General features: G+C 38.1%; 1 protein-coding gene across 2 annotated transcripts in view; it reads right to left on the bottom strand.

Annotated features, from left to right (window-relative positions):
• The window catches only part of Dennd1b (DENN domain containing 1B), a 219,589-nt gene that overhangs the window by 125,882 nt on the left and 72,985 nt on the right, over positions 1-20,722 (bottom strand). The window contains exons 5-8 of one of the 2 annotated variants that reach the window (XM_028889857.2): positions 19,825-19,944; positions 5,932-6,001; positions 4,895-4,975; positions 200-259 (exon numbers count right to left, since the gene is read on the bottom strand). In XM_028889857.2, the coding sequence (XP_028745690.1) occupies positions 200-259; positions 4,895-4,975; positions 5,932-6,001; positions 19,825-19,944 (331 nt within the window). The remainder of the gene's footprint in view (positions 1-199; positions 260-4,894; positions 4,976-5,931; positions 6,002-19,824; positions 19,945-20,722) is intronic. The other variant, XM_028889858.2, reaches the window with a different exon arrangement.

Consider the following 20,722-nt stretch of genomic DNA (forward strand, 5'->3'; position numbering starts at 1 on the left):
ATCAAACACCTTTATTTGGATGTGCTTCACACATGACTGTATTTCATAAAATTAGGAAAAAGAGAAAGTATAAACAGAAAACATACTCTAAATGATTGTTTTTAAATAGTCCATTTTCCAAAGAACCAGAGTGAATAAATCAGAAAAGCACAGTGATTTTAGAATAGTGATTTGAGAAGTCAGAGTCCTGTTCACTCACCGGCATCAGTGAGGGCTGATCTTTCAGAACTTGCTCACTGGCAATAAATAGCTCTTGGTTCTTATGAGAGAAAAATGAGCATTTTACTTTCAGAGGGGAAGTTTACACAAAACGCTCCTGTGTGCTGAGACAAACCCACGTTGCTACACTATGCCCTGGAAGTACTTGAGTGACATTCATTATGCAGAACATTCTAAATACTGACCTGCTAATCTATTCTGGAAATGTCCTGAATGAAGTTTTGTACTGTGAGTACAAAGATAGTGAATAGCTAATGATTTCTTAAGTACAATTAAAAAAAAAAAAGACCTCACTTATATTACATATTAACTTTTCATAAAATCTGCAATATTCCATGATCAATAATCACTTCCAATAAAGACTTCCAAGATCATCAGTTTTAATCTGTAAGATAAAAATGAGTCTCCAAGGCTAGTTCAAGACAAGTGCTCTAGTGTCCAAACTGCCAATCAGTAATGGGCAGGACTGGGTACATAGTAATCTGCTGTTGAAAGCAAAATAAATTATTATTGAACTTCATTTTAAAAAGCTATAAATTTATTTTACTAATTTATTAGGTAATTATTGCTTGAAAATCGATACACAGATTTGAAACTATTATGGGATAGTGGCCACTGGCCACCAGGTGTATGGAAAGGTGTTTGACATCACCAAGCACTAGAGAAATGCACAAAACTGCACTATGCTGCTTCACCCCAGTGCGGCAAGTATGACAGCCGACGAAGGCAGAAGGCACTGAGGAAGCTGTGAAGACAACACTAAGACACTGCTGCTGGAAATGGGACGATGGGGACAATACGGAGGCTTCTCGGAAAGGTGAAAATAAAATGGTCCTGTTGACGCAGCAGTCCCACTCTGGAGTGTGCGCTCCAAGACGGGACACAAGTAAACCTGCAGAGCATGCTCGCTGCAGACCGACTGACCCCTTGTTTATGGAAGCACTGTGCACAACAGCCAGGAAATGGAACCAACCCTGCCTTCCACCAACACATAGACATTCTTAAGGGGATTTTATTCACACACATGCACAAACATGACAACTACTATCTAACTGTTAAATGTGAGATTTTGTCATTTGTAATAATATGGTTAAATTGGAGAACGTTACACTAAATACAACAAGAAAAATAACCGCATGATTTCACTCATATATGCAATAAAAAAAACTTGATGGAATAGATTCAGAGAGTATCACAGCATACCCATCAGCAAACACTACTCTTTTTATTCTATCAAAAAGAAAACAAGGGCTTGAACACAGCTCAGTGGAGGATGTCAAGGCCCTGAGGATCGTACCAAAGCCAAAAGACAAAATGAATCACAGACTTGAATGGAGTATACTTTGTAAAGATGTATTTATATCGATATGTTGTATGTTTGTGCATATGCACACATGTGCGAGGGTGCCTGTGGAGTCCAAAGCGGGGCATCAGATCCCCTGGTACCAGAGTTACAGGCAGCTGTCAGCCAGTGACTTGGGTGCTGAGAACAAAACTGGTTCTCTACTAGAACAGCAGGACAAGAACCCGCTAAGGCATCTCTCCAGCTCCAGAGTACATTTTCATTACTCAGTAATACCTTACAACAACTGCATCCATTATTTGATTAAGCACATACATTTTAATTGAGCACATGACTCTCTAAGTGTTTGGATTGCTTTGTAACTGTAATAGTTGAAAAGAATGATGTCTTCTTTTTATAAAATCCAGGGCTCATCTGTTGTCCTTCACTTCTCCTACCTCTCTACTGCATTCCAACTACCCATGACAGTCCCTGCATTATTTGGAATTCAGTAACCTATGAGTTATGAGTTTCTCTTTACCTGCTCTTTTCTCTAGTTTACATGATTTCCTTTCTTTTTCATAATAGTCTGTCTGGGGGAGCAGATATGAGCTTTTCCTTTATGCTTCCAATAAACAATTGAGATAACAACAGCTATGCCTGCTGAAGACTTCCAAATCTGAGCTTAAAATTCCAAGTTCTCCTAGCTTTCCATTCCATAGTTTCCCGTGAAAAATTGAATCTATCCACTGTGGCTATTTGCAGCAAATGAAAACACACAAAGAAGACAGCAAAGATTTCATGGTAGAACAAACATGGTCAACCATCTGGTGAGAACCTCGTAACTAGGAATAGGGCAGGATCTAAAGCCAGTCAGACTACAAACAGGCTTTGGAGTGGAAAAAAAAAAAAAAGAAGAAGAAGGATTGTGTTCACTTAAGATATGCTGACCAGACCAGTAAGACCAGAGTGGGATAAATTAGTGAGACAGAAATAAAATAGATAGACAGATAGATAGATGGATATATGGATGGATGGATGGATGGATGGATGGATGGATGGATGGATGGATGGATGGATAGGTGGGTGTGTGTGTGTGTGTGTGTGTGTGTGTGTGTGGGTGGGTGGGTGGATGGATGGATAGATAGATGAGATAAGATAAGATAGCTTGGAGTGGAGCTAACTGGATGACCATGGAAGTCTAGGCCAAAAGTTTGGAAATTGTCTGTATAAAGTGGGGAGTTACCAGCAGGTACGGTGGCTACATGGGAGGCTAAGACAGAAGGACTGTAAATTGGATGCCAGCCAGAGATATATAGTAAGGCTCACAGACAGTATGCACTACTCAGTCTCAAAAAATTTTAAAGGTTCTTAGCTACTTTAGCAGTGTCAGGAAGGGGTCTATCTCATGGAGTGGTTTTCCTTAGAGAAAAACCTAATACTATTATTCCACAAAAAGGACTTAACAATAAAATGATTACTAATGACATTGCTGTAACCATAGATCAGTGGCTCCATCAACCCTCATCAGGGAAGATTCTTCTTACAATAAATGGGACAATGTGCAGAGAACAGGAGACTCTAGAACACTCAGGCCTACTTGGAATGTATTTCTCAAAGCCCTCCCCTCAATGCTCAGAGAAAACTGTGTCTTCCAGACCCAACATGACTGATGCACATATGAACGCAGAGGACTGTGTCGGCATGCACAGGTCCTGCACAGGTTCAGCCAGATGAGACCCAGCACTGAGAGAGAAATGAACTCAAGATCTCACTCCTAACCAAGAAGCTATTTGCAATTGATATCTGCGGGAAAGAGATTGTCACTGGGAATTACCGACCACACTTTAGGGCAGTCCTCATGCCCAGGTGTAGATGGTCAACGGAAAATGGACTCCATGGCTTTCTGTTGTGTGTGTTTTGTTTTGTTTGGGCTTTATCGTTGTTGTTATACTTGCGCTATTGGTTGGTTGGTTGGTTGGTTGGTTGGTTGGTTGGTTGGTTGGTTCAGTTTTTCTTGTGGCTATTATTTCTGAGAGAAAAAGAACTTGAAATTGGGTGGGTAGGAAAGTGGGGGAGGATCTGGAAGGAGTGGGAGAAGGGAAATATGATAAAACGTATTGTATAAAAAGTGTTACATAAAAAGAAATTTTCAGAGTAGGGATGTGTCTCCATGGTGGAGTGGTTGCCTAGAAGACCTAATCCCTGGGGGTCCACTAAAATATTTTAAATTTCAAACAAAGTGCAAAAAAAATTTTTTAACAGAGAATTAATGAGTTTACAGAAGTTTACTGTGACAGTCTTTAGAAGACAGAACGACAAGGAAAGAATCGTTTAAGGAGAACTAAAGAATCTGAATCCAAGTGCAAACAGTAGGACTTCAGAATGGACTGAGAGAGAGAGCACTGTTATCCATGCAGTGCAGGGCATCACAGACGTGAGGACGGGAATTCCAAAGAAAGAAAATAAACAGAACAATTTCATCGTCACTCAAACCTGCAAAAGGCCTCACGTGAACAAAGAATCTCCTCAAAGTTGTTCTTGCCCTATTAATTTTTTCTTCTTTTGTGAGAAGGAAAAAAAAAACCCAACATATTCACAGGAAACACTGACAGTATCAATAAAAAATCTATTTTTTTTTGAAAAATTAACAAAAGAAATGAATGAAACCTCCACAGTTATCTACAACTTTGGATATTTACAAGTCCCCACAATACAAAGCCTAGCTTATCAACGTAAGCAGAAGTAAGTGCCAAGTTCACTGACAGTCTCAGCAGAAACTTGGCACCATAAGCGTGCTGTTCACTGGAACGCTGACTACATTCCAGGGTTTCATAACTAGCCTGGAAGGTACGTTCACATGTAAGGAAAGACAGGCTGTTCTAGCTGGAATCTTCCTTCTTCATGTTACTATGCAACTTTCTCTTCTGAAGCAAGCCTCATTTCAGGAGAGGTTTCTCTTGTCTCTTTGTCTCTCTGTCTCTCTCTGTCTCTGTCTCTGTCTCTCTCTCTCTCTCTCTCTCTCTCTCTCTCTCTCTCTGTGTGTGTGTGTGTGTGTGTGTGTGTGTGTGTGTGTGTGTGTACATGTGGGTATATGATTTTATTATGTCTGGATTTCATTTTGAAAACCAACAATCAAAATATTCCCACAGATTTGGTTACTATCATTCCCTAATAGGTTTTTATGTCTTCAATTTAACAGCTATAACAATATGCAGTCCAAGTTACATGAATCACACCATGTCACAAGTCTTGACACTAGCACTAAGCAAGGTTAACACAGTCACTGAAGTTTTCCTGGAAACAGGGTGACTTGGCAAATGACTCCTGGAACAAGCAGGTGTTCTCAAGTGAGAAAGAACTGTCTCCAAAAAGAAGTTACAAAGTACTTACCACACTCAGGTTGACGGGCGTGTTTGCCTTTGGTACTGGGTGGTTATAGAGTGATTTGAGGGTTTCATTCAAATCATCTTCCTGAAACAAAGAAAAGATCATTTAACAATTAAAAAACATAGAAAGCAAATAATTAAAAGTATTCCGGACATTACTAATGGGACTGTAAAATGGTGTAGCCATAGCAGAAAATAGCATGTATGACCTTTCCTCGAATAATGAAACACAGAATTATCCCAATATCCAGTGTTTACTTACACCTTCAGATATATGAAAAACAAAACTGATGTAACTGCCGGAACAGGTTGTTCTGTTTGACTAGGAGCTCCATATATCCTGGAAAGCTCTCTACCACTAACTACGAATGGGTCTGATGAGAGAGGTAGCTGAACAATAATCTATGTTGATGTCTCACTCACAATACATACAAGGAAGACACACCTTAAATGTCTGCTAACACGTGAGTGAGTAAACAACTTGTAGTGCATCCATGCATTGATTATTAGCCAGCTTTAAAAAGGTGGAGAATTCTGGCAGATGGCACAGCATTAGAACCTTGGACGTATGATATTAGGAGAACTAAGTAAGGACAAACACTGCGGGATCCACCTATGTGGGGACCTTCAGTTAAGAAGGCAAATATAGCCGGGCGTTGGTGGCGCACGCCTTTAATCCCAGCACTCGGGAGGCAGAGCCAGGTGGATCTCTGTGAGTTCGAGGCCAGCCTGGGCTACCAAGTGAGCTCCAGGAAAGGCGCAAAGCTACACAGAGAAACCCTGTCTCGAAAAACCAAAAAAAAAAAAAAAAGAAGGCAAATATAGATATGGTGGGGACCAGGGAGGGAAGAAAAGGAAACGGCAAACTACTGTTTAATGAGTAAAGAGCCTGGGTTTGTTCAGGTATGCTGTATTGGCGGTTAAAAACAATGTGACTGTGATAAATACCATAAAATTATAACCTTTGAAATGGCAACAACTGCTCCTTCTTGCTATGTATATTTTAACACAATAAAGCAAAAGAGAAAGAAGTCAGCTTACCAGTTCCTTCACCAAGTAATCTGCCAGAGTGTTGAGAAGCTTATAGTACACTTCAAACCACGGCAAGTAACTGGAAGGAGAATTTATGGGTATGTAAAACACCTGAAGTTTAGAACCAATATACAAGCAAGGAGATGAAAACCAAATTGATATTCTTTAATATGCATTGATCCTGGATAACAGAAAAGAACTACACCCATGTTTTCTTTATCAATTCCAGAAAATGTATTACTAATATTATAGCAATATTGGTTTAATTCACTTCCATTTAATGTCAGCAGCATCTGCAAAATGACTTAAAATGTCAAAGCAACCCTGTATGAGGGTATAGGAAAGCTAACTATAAAACTATGTATAAATGCAGTCACAGGTCACTTTATTGGTGAGAAGTGAGATCTTACGAAATGTGTCCTCATGTGAACATCCCAAAGTGCATACACAAATTAATATGGAGGCAATGTCACAGGACCACCTCTGTACAGTGGTCTATCATTGACTTACCGAGTATATAGCACATACTTGAATATCTTTATAAATACTACCCAGTTAATACATAATGCAACTGAACCATGTATATATAATTAATTCTTCAGAAACTATGTAACCATCATTACAGATAAAGCCTATTCTAAAAAATTATACATATAATAAATTGATTTTCAATGACAAAATTGTGATTTAAAATTCATTTAGCTATATAAAACTACTCTTTATTTATGTATTTGCTTATTATTTACTTTTATTATTTATTTACTTATTTATTTTCAAGCAGTCTTACTATTTAATCCACACTTATTTTCTAATTCAGTTTATTACTTTCTTTCAATGCAAATGGACAGCCTAGAGCCAGTGAGATAGCTCAGTGTTTAGATAAAGCACTTTCTATGCAAGCATGATGGTGTGAAGGAACAGAAGTGACCCCCAGAAAGCTGCCCTCTGAGCACACATGTGCACCATGATGTGCACACATCCACACAGTGTTTATATACAGTAATAATATCTGTTAAACAGCTTACGTATGTTTATAGTGAGCAAATGAAAACCATGACAAGAACAGACTATGCTACAGAAGAGAACTTTAAATTGCCTTAATCCCCTCAGGAGATGAAGAAAGGGGGCGCTAGTAAACTCAACTTTTTAAAAGGAACTATTAGAAAACAAGAAAGAAGGAAGGCCAGGCAGCCTGTGAGAACCTTAGTTCAATCCACGGACTCACACCGTGTTGGCTGGAGAGAAATGACCCACAAAGTTATCATGTGACCTCCACACATACTCTATAGTCCATGAGCCACCACCACCACCTCCACAGTGGTAATAAAATTTAGGGGGAAAAAAGAGTTTTTAGAAATTCTAAAAGGTGAGGGGGGAAAAAAAACCTCAAAACATGGAAAGATAGAGAACAGCATAAGAAAATCACCTGGAACAAGAAGAAAAAGACAGACGGGCAGCTAATAAGAGGGAAAATACCACAACACCAGCCTGTATCAGGCCACTGAATACATGTGGACTCCCAAAGAAAGAAAACAGAGCATGTCTTAAAACATCACCAGAATGGCCCCTCTGCTTCAGACCTGAGTCTTCTGACTGAACGGATGATGACATAGGAGATGAGGAAGCCACGCTTCAGTTTCCTGTGAAATTCAAGAATAGGAAGAGAAAAAACCTGGTATTTCCAAGAAGACAAAGAAGTAAAGCTCAAGAGGACAAACTACAAATGTCACCAAACTTCTCAATTCAGACCATGCAAGGGAGAAGGTGAATGCCTTCCAACCAAAGGAAAGGAGGCCATTGATGAAGTGTGAGGGTAGGGTAACACCATGCTCAGTCATTCCAGGCTTCACAAATTCTCCTCCTGGCTTCAATGAAATAAGAGAAACCAAAAAAGAATGCAGGGTCTTGGGAAACACAATAGAGACCACACAGAACAGAGAAGTCCAGGACCAGAGTTGTGCAAAAGCTTAGGATCCAGTCTGACAAGGATGAGCTTGGGAAGAAAGGCCAGACAGGTTCACAGTAAGCACGTAGGTGGCATCTCTGAAATCATTTAGGGATGTGAAAATCAGAAATATTAATTAAATTATGTAAAAGCTCAAGCCTTAGTTTTCAGACAGCAATTCAACCATGTCATGTTAAAAAAAGGGGGGAAAAATAATCCTTAAGATTACAGCTTTTAAACTAACAACTCAAAACATGTGTCATCGGGCCATAGTTCTTATACTCACTGGTAGTGGGAAATCATCATACAGCAGGGCACACCTGACAGGAAAGCAGGTGAGCTAACTACAGATGTACAGCACTCCCTCCTTCCCTCCACATCCAATCCCTGACTGCCTCTTAGCAGCACTGTAGCAGACTACCTGCTGGGACCTCCCATCCTTCTCTGCAACCCCCGCCCCCCAAGTCTGAAGTAGAGCACACAGATCTTATCTTCCAACCTCCCTTGCCCCACTCATCTGTTTATCCCAGCTCCCAGCTCCAGCAGGCAACCCCTGAGAAACCCATAGCAAGCTGGCCAGGGAAGCCTATGAGCTAATTACAGATCTTCACCTCTCCCTCATCTCCTCCAAATCCAATCCCCCAGTCTCATCCCCAGCTCTGCAGAAGACCGCCTAAAGTAACCTTCCCTCTCTGCCTCCATCTCCAGCAGATCCCACAGATCTTCTCCTCCAACCCTCCTCCCCATTCATCCATAAGTCTCAGCCCCCAACTCCAGCAGACATTACCAGGGAATGCATCAGCCAAGCCTTCCAGCGAAGCAAGAAGGACAACTGAGCAGATCAGCAAGCTTCAGATCTTTACTCTCTCTCCTCCAATTCAGTCCCCCAGTCTCATCCCCAGCTCTGTAGCAGACTACCTGTTGTGGCCTCTTCTCACTCTCTACCCTGATTCCCAGGGGACTAAACAGATCCATGTGGAATATCGAGTTTTCCTCTCTCCTGTGCTCTCTCTCAGCACTCACCACCTTTTAGTGCACTCCCATTCCTAAGTGTCAACCCCCAATACCCAGAAATGCATTCTACTCTGAACTGCCAGTGGCCACACCTAGCAAGACCCTAGAATAATTCCCTACCAGGCAACACACAGCCACCATACCCTCCTAAGAACTAGACAGGGCAAAGGGAAACCAAGGAACAAAACACCCACAAAACAAAGACAAGACCTGAAGAAGATGCAGGCGAACAATGCAAAGGCAATGAGTTCACAAGCAGAGGCCATCAAAGCCTTGGGAAGCCTAAGGTGGTTAAGCCAAGGTACCAAAGGGTCCCAACCACAAACTCAGCCTTCTTGCATTCATTGCTCACCCCAAGCTCCGGAAACAGATTCAAAGATACATGGCCAAGGGTCATAGACTCTGCCAACCAAAGCCCAAAGTTCAAACCAAGGCAGCGGCCTCAGCTCCAGCTCAGGCTCCCAAAGGTATCCAGGTCCTTTGTGAATGCCTCATAGAAAAGGTTTCTATCTGCCAATGTGAAGACAGATGGACTGGTGTGACACACCTACACACTATTTGCAGTGGTCAGTGCCCTATACTTTTTTTTTTTTTTTTTTTTTTTTTTTTTTTTTTGGTTTTTCGAGACAGGGTTTCTCTGTGTAGCTTTGTGCCTTTCCTGGAGCTCACTTGGTAGTCCAGGCTGGCCTCGAACTCACAGAGATCCGCCTGGCTCTGCCTCCCGAGTGCTGGGATTAAAGGCGTGCGCCACCACCGCACGGCCCCCTATCCTTTTTTTACAAATAAACTTAAGGCAAGATCTGTTTTTTTTTTTTTAAAAAAAAAAAAAGTGCAAGGGAAAAGGACCAAACAAAATATAAAAATCTATTAGACTAATACCTGACTTCTCAACTGAGACTCTAAAATTAAGAAGGATCTGGACAGATGTTCTACACTCTAAAGAGACCACAGAGGCCAGAAAGAAAGGCTTCCAATATAGAACCAAATTTAAGCAATATCTACCTATAAATCTAGCCCTACAGAGGAGCTAGAAGTAAATCTTCAGCCTGAAGAAAATAACCACTAAGAAAACATGGGAATAAATAATCTCAGAATAGCAAACAAAAAAAGAGGGGGCATATACATCACAACAAACAATAGGAATCAACAAATACTGTTCTTCAATGACTCTCAACATCAATGGTATCAAGCCTACAAAAAGACACAGACTTACAGAATATACACAAAAACAGGGTCCATCTTTCTGTTACTTCCAACAAACACACCTTAACATTAAGGACAGATATCATCTCAGAGTAAAAAGATGTAAAAATATATTCCAAGCAAATGGACCTAAGAATTAAGCAATTGTATACATTTTAATATCTGATAAAACAAACTTCAAACCAAAACTAACCAGAAAAGATAGGGAAGGACACTACATACTAATCAAGGGATAAATCCACCAAAATGATGTATCAATTCTTAACATCCATGCCCAAAGGCAAGGGCACCCAAGTTTGTAAAATAAACACTGCTATAGTTTAAATCACATATTTATCATCACATACAGAAAGTGGGAGACTTTAATAGCCCACTCTTACCAATAAACAGGACATGCGGACAAAAACTGAACAGAGAAATAAGAAGCTAATTTATGTTATAAACCAAATGGATCCAGGATATTTATGGCACATTTCACCCAAACACAAAAGAATAAACCTTCTCAGTACCTCACAGAACTTTCTCATAAATATGTATGCTTGGACGAAAAGCAAGATTCAAAAGATACATGAAAACTGAAATAATATCCTGTATCCTATATGACCACCATGGATTAAACTGTATACAACAGAAATCTTAGAAATTCATAGAAAATGAACAACTCATTACTGAACGAAAAATGGGTCAAGAAAAAAATTAAGAAATAAAAATTAAGAAAGACATCCTAGAACTGAGTAAAAATGAATACACAACATACCAAACACTTGGAACACAATGAAAGCAGTTTTAAGAGGCAAGCTCATAGCACCAAGTGCCTACATTAAAAAAAAATGAAGATATCTCATGATAATTTAACAGCACACCTGAACGTTTAAAACAAAAAAGAAGAAATCATACCCAGAGGGAGTAACAGGAAAAAACAATTAAACTCAGGATAGACAGAAAAAAAAAAAACAAATAAACTCGGGGGTGAAATTAATAAAATGGAAACAAATGAAACAACAACAACAGAACTACATAGAATCAAAGAAACAGAGTTCGCTCTTTGAGAAAAACCAGTAAGACTGACAAGCATTTAACCAGATTAATTAACAAAGTTATAGATGAAAAAGGAGACATAAGAACATCAAGGAAACCCAGAGACCCCTAAGACCATACTTTAAAAACCTGTACTCCACCAAATAGAAAAATCTACAAGAAATAGATAAGTTTCTTGTAGTGATATATAATACCTACAAAAGTTAAATCAAGATTTGATAAGCAATTTCAAATGACCTATAACCCCTATTAAAATAGAAGCAGTATTAAAAGTCTCACAGTCAAAAAAAGTCCAGAGCTTATAGTGCAGAATTCTAGCAGAGTTTCAAAGAAGGATTAATGCTAATAACCCTCAATTTACTGCATGAAAGATTAAAAAAAAAAGAACATTGCCCAATTTGCTTTACAAGGCCACAGTTACCATGATACCTAAAACATAGGAAAGCCCCACGAAGAAAGAATTAACAAATTTCACTTACAAACATAAATGCAAAATTACTCAATAAAATACTTGCAAACCAAATCCAAGAACACATCAAAATGATCATTCATCATCAAGTGGCCACATCCCAGAAAATGCAGGGATATCAACATATGTGAATTAATAAATTTAATCCATTATATAAACAAACCAAAAGACAAAAACCACATGATCATCTCATTAGATGCAGAAAAGGTCTTTAACAAAAATCCAACACCCTTTCAATGCAATCCCCATCACAATTCCAACACAATTCTTCACATATCTTGAAATGACAATTTTCAGCCTTATTTGGAAACACACATACACACCCTCACACACACACACACACACACACACACACACACACACACACACGCCCCCCCTTCCAAAAAAAAAAAAAAACAGTATGGCTAAAACAATCCCAAATAACAAAAGAACTGCAAGAGACATCACCATCCCCTATTTCAAGTTCTACAACAGCACTGCACTACAGTAACAAAACAAAAAACAAAAAAAAAGCAGCATGGTACTGGAACCAAAACAGACAGGCTGATCAATGGAGTCGATGACTCAGGTAAAAATCCAAACACCTATGCACACCTGACTTTTTTTAAATAAAGAAGACAGAAATATCCACTGGAAGAAAGACAGCATCATCAACAAATGGAGCTAGTCAAACTAGATCCACAATTACCACCCTGTACAAATGAGTTTTCGCTGTGCATAATATATTTTTGAAATAAGACACTCAGATTTCTGCAAGCTCACTCCTTAACACATCAGCATGTACTATAACCACAGAGAACCAAGTGCGAACATGTGCGGGTTCTCAGTGACGAGCTGCTCATTGCAATAAATTATTCACACTTTTTAATAAAAATAGCACTCATATATAAGTGGAATTAGTCTGTAAACAGCCAGACATGCTCCCAGAAGCATGAGAAAGCAAAGGCATTTCTGCTGCAAATCTGGAATCATGCTGAGCAGAGGCTGCTGAGAGAGGCAGCTCTCTGCAGCTCCAGCTAGCGAACTCGGGCCTCTGTTGTCTAAACCAGCAGTTTTGTGCCTGTGTGCAATCTAATAAACTGTCAGTTTCTAAATCTCCGATAATACACTTGAAAAATCTCTATTTCTTGTTCCTCTAGAAGTGGTAAGAACTGGACTCCAGCCACACAATTTTCCTCTAACAAAAGCCTGGGGCCAAGAGCTGCTTTTTTGTGCCGTGTGCTGTTCAGAGAGCATTTTACTTTCCTTGGTTTCCTATAACGAGGCACCTAACCTATTTCTCATCTGGGCCTCCTGCCTGCCTGATCCCTGAAGCAAACTAAAACATAATAGGAAGCAAACGCTTAACAGCAGATCCTACCTGACTTCCTTTTCTGATGGTCCACAGAGAGTGTAAGAACTCCAGTGTTCTGACAAGATTCCAGTTCACACTTCTGTGGCAAAATTTGTGGCAAGAGCAACCCTTTTTTAATAACAATGTTTTATCTAAAACTTTTTACTTGAATATAACACATCAATAAATACTATAAAGCATATATGCCTTCAAAGGTAAAAAATACTTTCATGGGTTTGAATTAGGGCGAGTTCTTTATTTTTTGTAGTTTCTTGAGTAATTTCTAAGCAATATATGCTCAAAGTAGTCCTAACTAACATATAAACTCTTAAAATGATCATCAGTAACTTAAATTTTCTCCTAGTTTTTAGTACTTCCAAACATACTTAAAATATATTTTTTGCTTTTTCTTTTTTATAACCAACCACAAGAATGCAAGGAAGTTAAAAGAGTCAACCAAATGTGGAAAATGAATCTGCTTTCTCATTTGAATGTTTTAAAAGTAAAAATGTAACCTCATCAGCAAACTGTGTGACTGTTATATATTTGTAAATAAATATATAAACATAAAACAGATAACTCTTCTAAAAGGCAGGAGGCTGGAGTTTAATTGTACGATTATGTTGCAAATTTCCAATGAAGACAAGCAGCAAAAGGCAGACAGACTCATGCACAACTCATGAGCTCATCTGGTGGCGTCAGAAGGCGCCCACACTTGGACTTCCACTGCAGTGCTAGTAAAATTTTTACATCCAAAAGTCAAAGGTTAAATAAAGGAAAGGAAATGCTTTTTGTCAAGCAGTCAAGCAACCACTACCAGCCTGAGTGATCAACAGGAACCTAACACATAGTAATCAAATAAAACTAAGGACCCGGCCTTTCCTTAGGAAAACCTCTCATGTCTACAGGCTGTTTGTTCATTAGAAAATTGACACAAAATGTGCAAAATTAAAACATTCTGCTTCTAAGGGATTTGTGCAAAGGAAGAGTGTGAAGCCTTCAAGTTTGATGTGAGTCACAGGCAGCAAAGGGGGCTACCAAGGCCTTACACATAAATCTGCCTTCCTCATTAGAGTATTTCATTTTGAACCCTTGGCGACATTTTTATAGTTGTAAAATTACGTTAATGAAATTAGAGGTGGAAGAGTTTTTCTTGAATCTTTGCTAGCATATGCAAGCAATTCTAAACATAAGCAATAAGACTTAGGTTAGTGATCTCTGAGGACAGCTTTGAAATCTTGTTGAACAGGTCAGCCACTTCAGAGAAAGAACTCCGACACCGCAAGCCTCAGATTAAATGTCATTTTTAATATTACACTGGACTAAATTTTAATTTTTCTTAAATAAGATAAATAGCAATTAACATATTGACTGGCAAATATTATGATAATATAATTTAGGAGAAAAGCAACACATGGTTTTAGTAGCATGTGTATAGTACCAGCTTATCAGGAAAGTAAGAATAAAAGTGATTGTCAGATTAACCATGGACCATATTTCTGGACACTTGTATAGGAGAATGTTACAGTCACCAGAATGCTTATGAACTACTTTAAAAATATACATGCATTTTTAAAATTATAAATACTGACAATAGTTAATCCTTTAGCTTGATAAACTGTACAAAAATATATAAACATACTTTTGGCCATGAGGAAATAAGACTAAAACTATGTGTCACAAATATAAATGGCTTGTGTTTTCTTTTGTAGACCTGTCTTGATGCTCTGTGACTTGCTGGTGAAAGCATTTTGTCAAGTTCTTCAGTAAGTCTTAGCTCTAGTAAATACAAGAATTCCAATCAAAGGCTTTGCCAATCTGACTGTAAACATTCCTTAAAGCTTCTTCAGCCTCTAGTCATAGTCAGAAGAACAGCCCTTCTCTCCCAAAATGGAAGCCTGTTACAAACAGGAAGGTCTGAGAAATTCTGAGTAGTTCTATATATAGATACTCTTATATTCCTTCCCCAGCTCATTTCCACAAAAATTACTAAATTTAAATCTAAGCTTTAAATGTGTATAGGATGTATATTATATGTGTGTACAAAGTATGTATTATCTCAAACTTTTTCTAGTACATTCTAAGTGTACAGTACAAAATCTAAGCTTAGTGATTGTGGCACACTCCTTTAATCCCAGCACTCAGAAGGCAGAGGCAGGTGGATCTCTATGAGTTCAAGGCCAACCCGGTCTACATACAGAGTGAGTTCCAGGACAGCCAGGGCTACAGAGAAACACTGTCTTAAAAAACAAAAACAAACAAAACAAAAAAGTACAAAATCTAGCAAGTATTGCCTTCAAGGTAATAAGAAGTTCTAAAAATATATAACACATTTTTCAGCCATTAAACACTTCTCATATTGACCACTTTACATGGAAATCGGAAAACTGCACTAATATCTGATTCCTAACTGTCACAGTCACCCCACCAGAATGTCATTTTCCTCCAGAGGTCATTGTTTCACATCCTGATCTTAAATTTCAGTGGTATAGAACAAAGCCCCCCCCACTTCTGTTCTTAATTCTGTGGCACTGCCATGCTCAGTCGACCGCTTGCTGTGTCCACTCCCACATAAACTAGTAAGATAACTTCCCATCCTATGAACACAGCATATATAATATACAACCTGATGAATGATGACCTGAATGCATTCCTACTAGTTTCTAACATAATGCCTAAAGTTCTGATTTATAGTTGATCATCTATATAATGACGACATCTTAGAATTTTAGACCAGTAAAATGCTGTCTAAAATTATTTTTGTAATATTACAATATTTCTTTAATTTTTTGAGATTACGATATAATTACATCATTTCCTCCTTCCCTTTTCTCCTTCCAAACTCTTCCATATACACCTCTTTGATCTTTGTAAAATAAATTCATGACTTCTTTTTTCATTAATTGTTGTTACATACATATATTTATGTTCCTAAACATGTAAGTACAAACTGATAAATCTATATAATGTTACTTGTATATATGTGCTTTCATGCTGAACATGGTATCAGATAACCAACTGGTATGCTCTTTCCATGAAACTATTTTTAATAATATTATTAATCCTTTGAGAATTTCATATAATGTATTTTGATCATATTAACCCCCCCCAACCCCAACTCTCCCAGATCCACTCTCACACCCATACCTACCCAACATTCTGTTCACTTTTTAATTTTTTTTTAAATCCATTCAGTCTAGTATGCATCCCCTAAATATTCTTGAGGGCAGGGTCAGCCTTGGAGAGAGTGGTCCACCTACCAGGAGTCATATCCTTTAAGGAAACTGAATTTCTCTCTCCAGGAAGCTGTAATTAACCAATAGATCTCTAACCAAGGGTGGGTACTTCTTGCCCACCTCACCAGCCCATGGTGGGTGGTGCCATCCCTAGGCTAGTGGTAATGGATTCTATTTTTAAAAAAAGCAGGCTGAGCAAGCTGGTAAGCAGCTCCCCTCCATGGTCTCCTGCCTCCAAGATCCTGCCTCGTTTGAGTTTCTGTCCTGACTTCCTTCAGTGATGGACTATGGATATGGAAGTGTAAGCCCTCTTTCCTCCCAGCTTGCTTTTTGATCACGGTATTTCATTGCATTCATGGAAACCTAAGACAATGAATACCTCATGTTTTCTCTCATATGTGGATAGTAGATTTAAAATTCCAGATATGCACATTTCATTTGGAATAGCCACAGGAATTAGAAAAACGGTGGGACAAAGAGATAGGGATACAATGATATAGAGGGAAACAGGACAAATGGAACAGGAGTAATTAAAGGCGGCGGGAGGAGAGATAGCTAACACTGAAGTGCCCTGACTTGGAAGGACAAGGATGGAGACACCCCATCAAGCCTGCAGTACTTTCCTAATCCCAAAGGGAACAGGAGTGCAGTGTAAAAGCTTCCTCAGGATGTCTCACCAAGCAAGACTCATTCTAGTTCTTCTCCACCAGAATCACCGTCAGACGATCAAAGAGACTAACTATAAAAGAATATTTAATAAAAAACCCAATAACCAATGATGCTCACTATAAAAGACTATCTTATTAACATGTGTTTTTACTTTTAATTTATTATATTCAAATAATATAATCATATTTTTGCAGGTGAAAGTATTTCTAACTCAGGAGTCAAAAAAAATCAGCTATTCTTCTGAATGCAAAAGTTTGAGTCAACATAATAACTTCTATAAATTAATGACAACTGGCTTACAGACATATACACTTATATATATTTATAAATATATATATAAATCATTTAACAATAAGTATATTTCATGTTTTACATAAACATTTTTAAATAACAATAGCTTTCCCAAATTTAAAAACTACAAGAAACTTATATAAACTATGGTAAGTATACAGTAATTATTTCAGCTTACTAATGGGTTCAATATATTCAAAATATTTTGAGATAAAAACAGGGAACAGCTCAAATTCTTTTATTATAAATAGTATCAGGAAATCAATTAGAAGGATGCAGATTCAAATCTAAACAATGATGTCTATAACTTATTCACAAATGGGTCATTAAAATAATAGGGAAAACTAAGAGAAAGACAGTATGAGGAGAGAGATGATATATTTGATGAATCTGAGGGACATATACACAGAAGGTCACAGGACTACTGGAACTCTTCTGTAAATTTAATTTTTCAATGAAATTTTCAAAAAATTACAGAAAATACTAGAAAGTACATATTGTCTTGGTTTTTCAAAGGGAAAAAAATCCAACCTTGTTAGAGTACACAAAAATAAGTCCTCCTTTAAACTTTAGATTTGAAAGTAGGATAAAAAGTAGACTCTCTTTCTAAAACTCTGAACCTCCAACTCCACCCCACTACCTAAACCATCTTCTCCAGCTAAAACTTTCACCATATGGACAAGTTGTGGCACAGCATGTCTTCAATCCCAACACTCAGAGGCAGAAGCAGGCTTGTCACTATGAGTGTGAAGCGAGCCTTTTCTACATAACGACTTCCAGACCATACAGGGCTTGGGGGAAAAAAAATCAACCTCTACTTTGAAGCATAAGGTTCATTTGGGCAAAGTGTTAAGTTTTAAATATAATCATTAACAAGAATTAAAAAAGTGGTCCCTCAATGAAAAGCACATTCATTCTAAAACACCCATTTTGATTCAAATAAAGAAAAAATTATCCAGCTCCAACATTTGTTTGGAGTGTTTTTATTAAATCCCAGATCTCCCTATCCAGCAGAGACTAGCCTGGATTTGCAGGCCTCCTGCTTCAGTTTCCATGGACTACACCACACATGCCTCTGTGACTGACAAATACAGCCCACTAGCAAATGAACAGAGAGGCCACACGTTTTATACCAAGGGGCGCTGGTTTGAATGAGATCTCCCCCATGGCTCAGGCATTTGAATACTCGATGTCCAGGTGGTGCCTGGCTTAGTTTTAGGAGGTGTGGCCTTGTTGGAGAAAACATTTCACTAACTCACCGGCCTGGAGAGATGGCTCAGAGGTTAAGAGCACTGACTGCTCTTCCAGAGGTCCTGAGTTCAATTCCCAGCAACCACATGGTGGCTCACAACCATCTGTAATGAGATCTGGTGCCCTCTTCTGGCCTGCAGTCATACATGCTATATGCATAATAAATAAATAAATAAATATTAAAAATAAATAAATAAATAAAAAATGGTGACAGCGTTCTGAGTTGGCTCTCTGATTGCCTGGTTATGGTCTGGAATGTGAGCTTTGAGCTCCTCCTGCCATCACGCCTGCTGCCTGCTGCCTGCTGTGACGATGACGGACTCTTATCTCTCCAAAACCATAAGCCCAAAATAAATCCTTCATGGTCATGGTGTGGAACCACAGCAGTAGAGAAGTTACTAATATACAAGGTTTTCTTCATATGTTAATCTGAAAATTGAATGTTATTATTCTACAATCATTTCCATTGAGTCTAGAATTGCCATATATATGGCAATTCATATTATATATAATATATATATATTATTATATATAATAGTAGAATTCTACTTTTTATAGGCTACATCTGGATTCTTTGTTCACCACGACATCTTAAAGGAACTCTAAGTTTAAATATTTCTTTTTCAACTACCAACAGCTCAAATCACAATACTTTGCAGGAAGGGACTATGAATCTAGCTAGCAAGATCATCACAAAACTAAAACCCTATTTCGGGCTTATTGTTTCCACTGGGATAGGTAGAACCTGCAATTAGCAGATATCCCCATTCCTCAAAAGGAATTAGGAAAATAAATTTTATACAAAACTTCTAAAAATATATAAGGTTAACAACATCTTTTAAACTTTTTAAAATACCCAGTGGCCCAACAAAACTCTATAACTTCTTCCCCAAATACAATTTTGCAACCTTTGCCTTAAAACAGAAATTCATTCACAAAAACCACACAAGCATCAATGACAGAAAAGAGCATATGTTAATTTTATTAAATGTTATCCTATTTACCCATATCATAACTCACACATTAATATTTAATTTTCAGCGATAAATCCATAACATCTTATCTTTAAAATATTTAGTTCTTTTAAGAAATTTTCTGCCGGGCGGTGGTGGCGCACGCCTTTAATCCCAGCACTCGGGAGGCAGAGGCAGGCGGATCTCTGTGAGTTCGAGGCCAGCCTGGACTACCAAGTGAGTTCCAGGAAAGGCGCAAAGCTACACAGAGAAACCCTGTCTCGAAAAGCCAAAAAAAAAAAGAAATTTTCTAATGTTATTGGTAAACAATTTATCTTGTATGTGGAGATTATTTCTTACTTTCTTAGATTTAGACTGAACAAGCAAAGAAAATAAACAAAAGAATTTATTTTGTTTTGATTTTTTGAAATCCCAAGCATAATACAGCAGAAAAGCAAGATAATTCATTCTATAGCCAAGTTTTTATTATAATTACTCACCTAAGAATACATAAACAAATTCTGCCTCCTGATGTGAGTCTGCAGAACCCAAATCTCTGCTTACTTTCAATGTCTGTCAGTACGAAGGTAAAGTGCTGTCCAACTTGATTCTGAGATGCCCTAAGATATAACAACATCGCAACATTAAATCTGTGCTCATTTTCTTGAAGATAAAAAGGCTTGACTAGTATTCACATTGGCTTTGCCTTTCCAGTACAGGGTTCTAGAAGCTGGGATGATTGTTCTATAACTAAAAGGTCATAAATCTGTATATCAGCTCATGAGTCATGCGTCAAGCATCACAAGACGTTCTAACATCTCACAGGTAGAGCATGTCAATACAATCAAATGGCTCACTTGGAAATCAATGCTCATCCTACATTTTCAGAAGAGTAAGTTCCCCATAAAATACATTATGAGGTTGGAGCCATGGTTACTCACGCTGCAGAAAAATCAACAGATTCAGTCACTACACTCATCTCTAGCCTCTCTGGTCTAAGGTATTCTACTTTTCCCAAATTTTAATTGCTTGGATAGCAAATCATGCTGCTTCATCCGCTGAGGGTGACAACCATCATGTTGAATTGCTTCTTCTATGGACATTCTTACCCAATATAGTACACCACACCAAGCACTACTGGTATTTTTCTTAGCATTATCTTTTAGAATTATCAATAAACTGAAGAATCAAACACCAACTCAAAAGTATACACTTCCTACTAAAGAAACCTACTAGGTTATCTGTAAAAAGTTTTACCTGATTTTGAAATAAGTAAAATAGAACCTATGACATGTCCCACTTCAGTATAAGGGGTAATGTAAGTTACTAGACAAAATGCTTACCTCTGTTTAAAATGTATCAATATACTTCCATATTCCATATGAGATACTAGCTCAT

This window comes from Peromyscus leucopus, chromosome 15, assembly GCF_004664715.2.
Source record: "Peromyscus leucopus breed LL Stock chromosome 15, UCI_PerLeu_2.1, whole genome shotgun sequence".
Classification (NCBI taxonomy): domain Eukaryota; kingdom Metazoa; phylum Chordata; class Mammalia; order Rodentia; family Cricetidae; genus Peromyscus; species Peromyscus leucopus.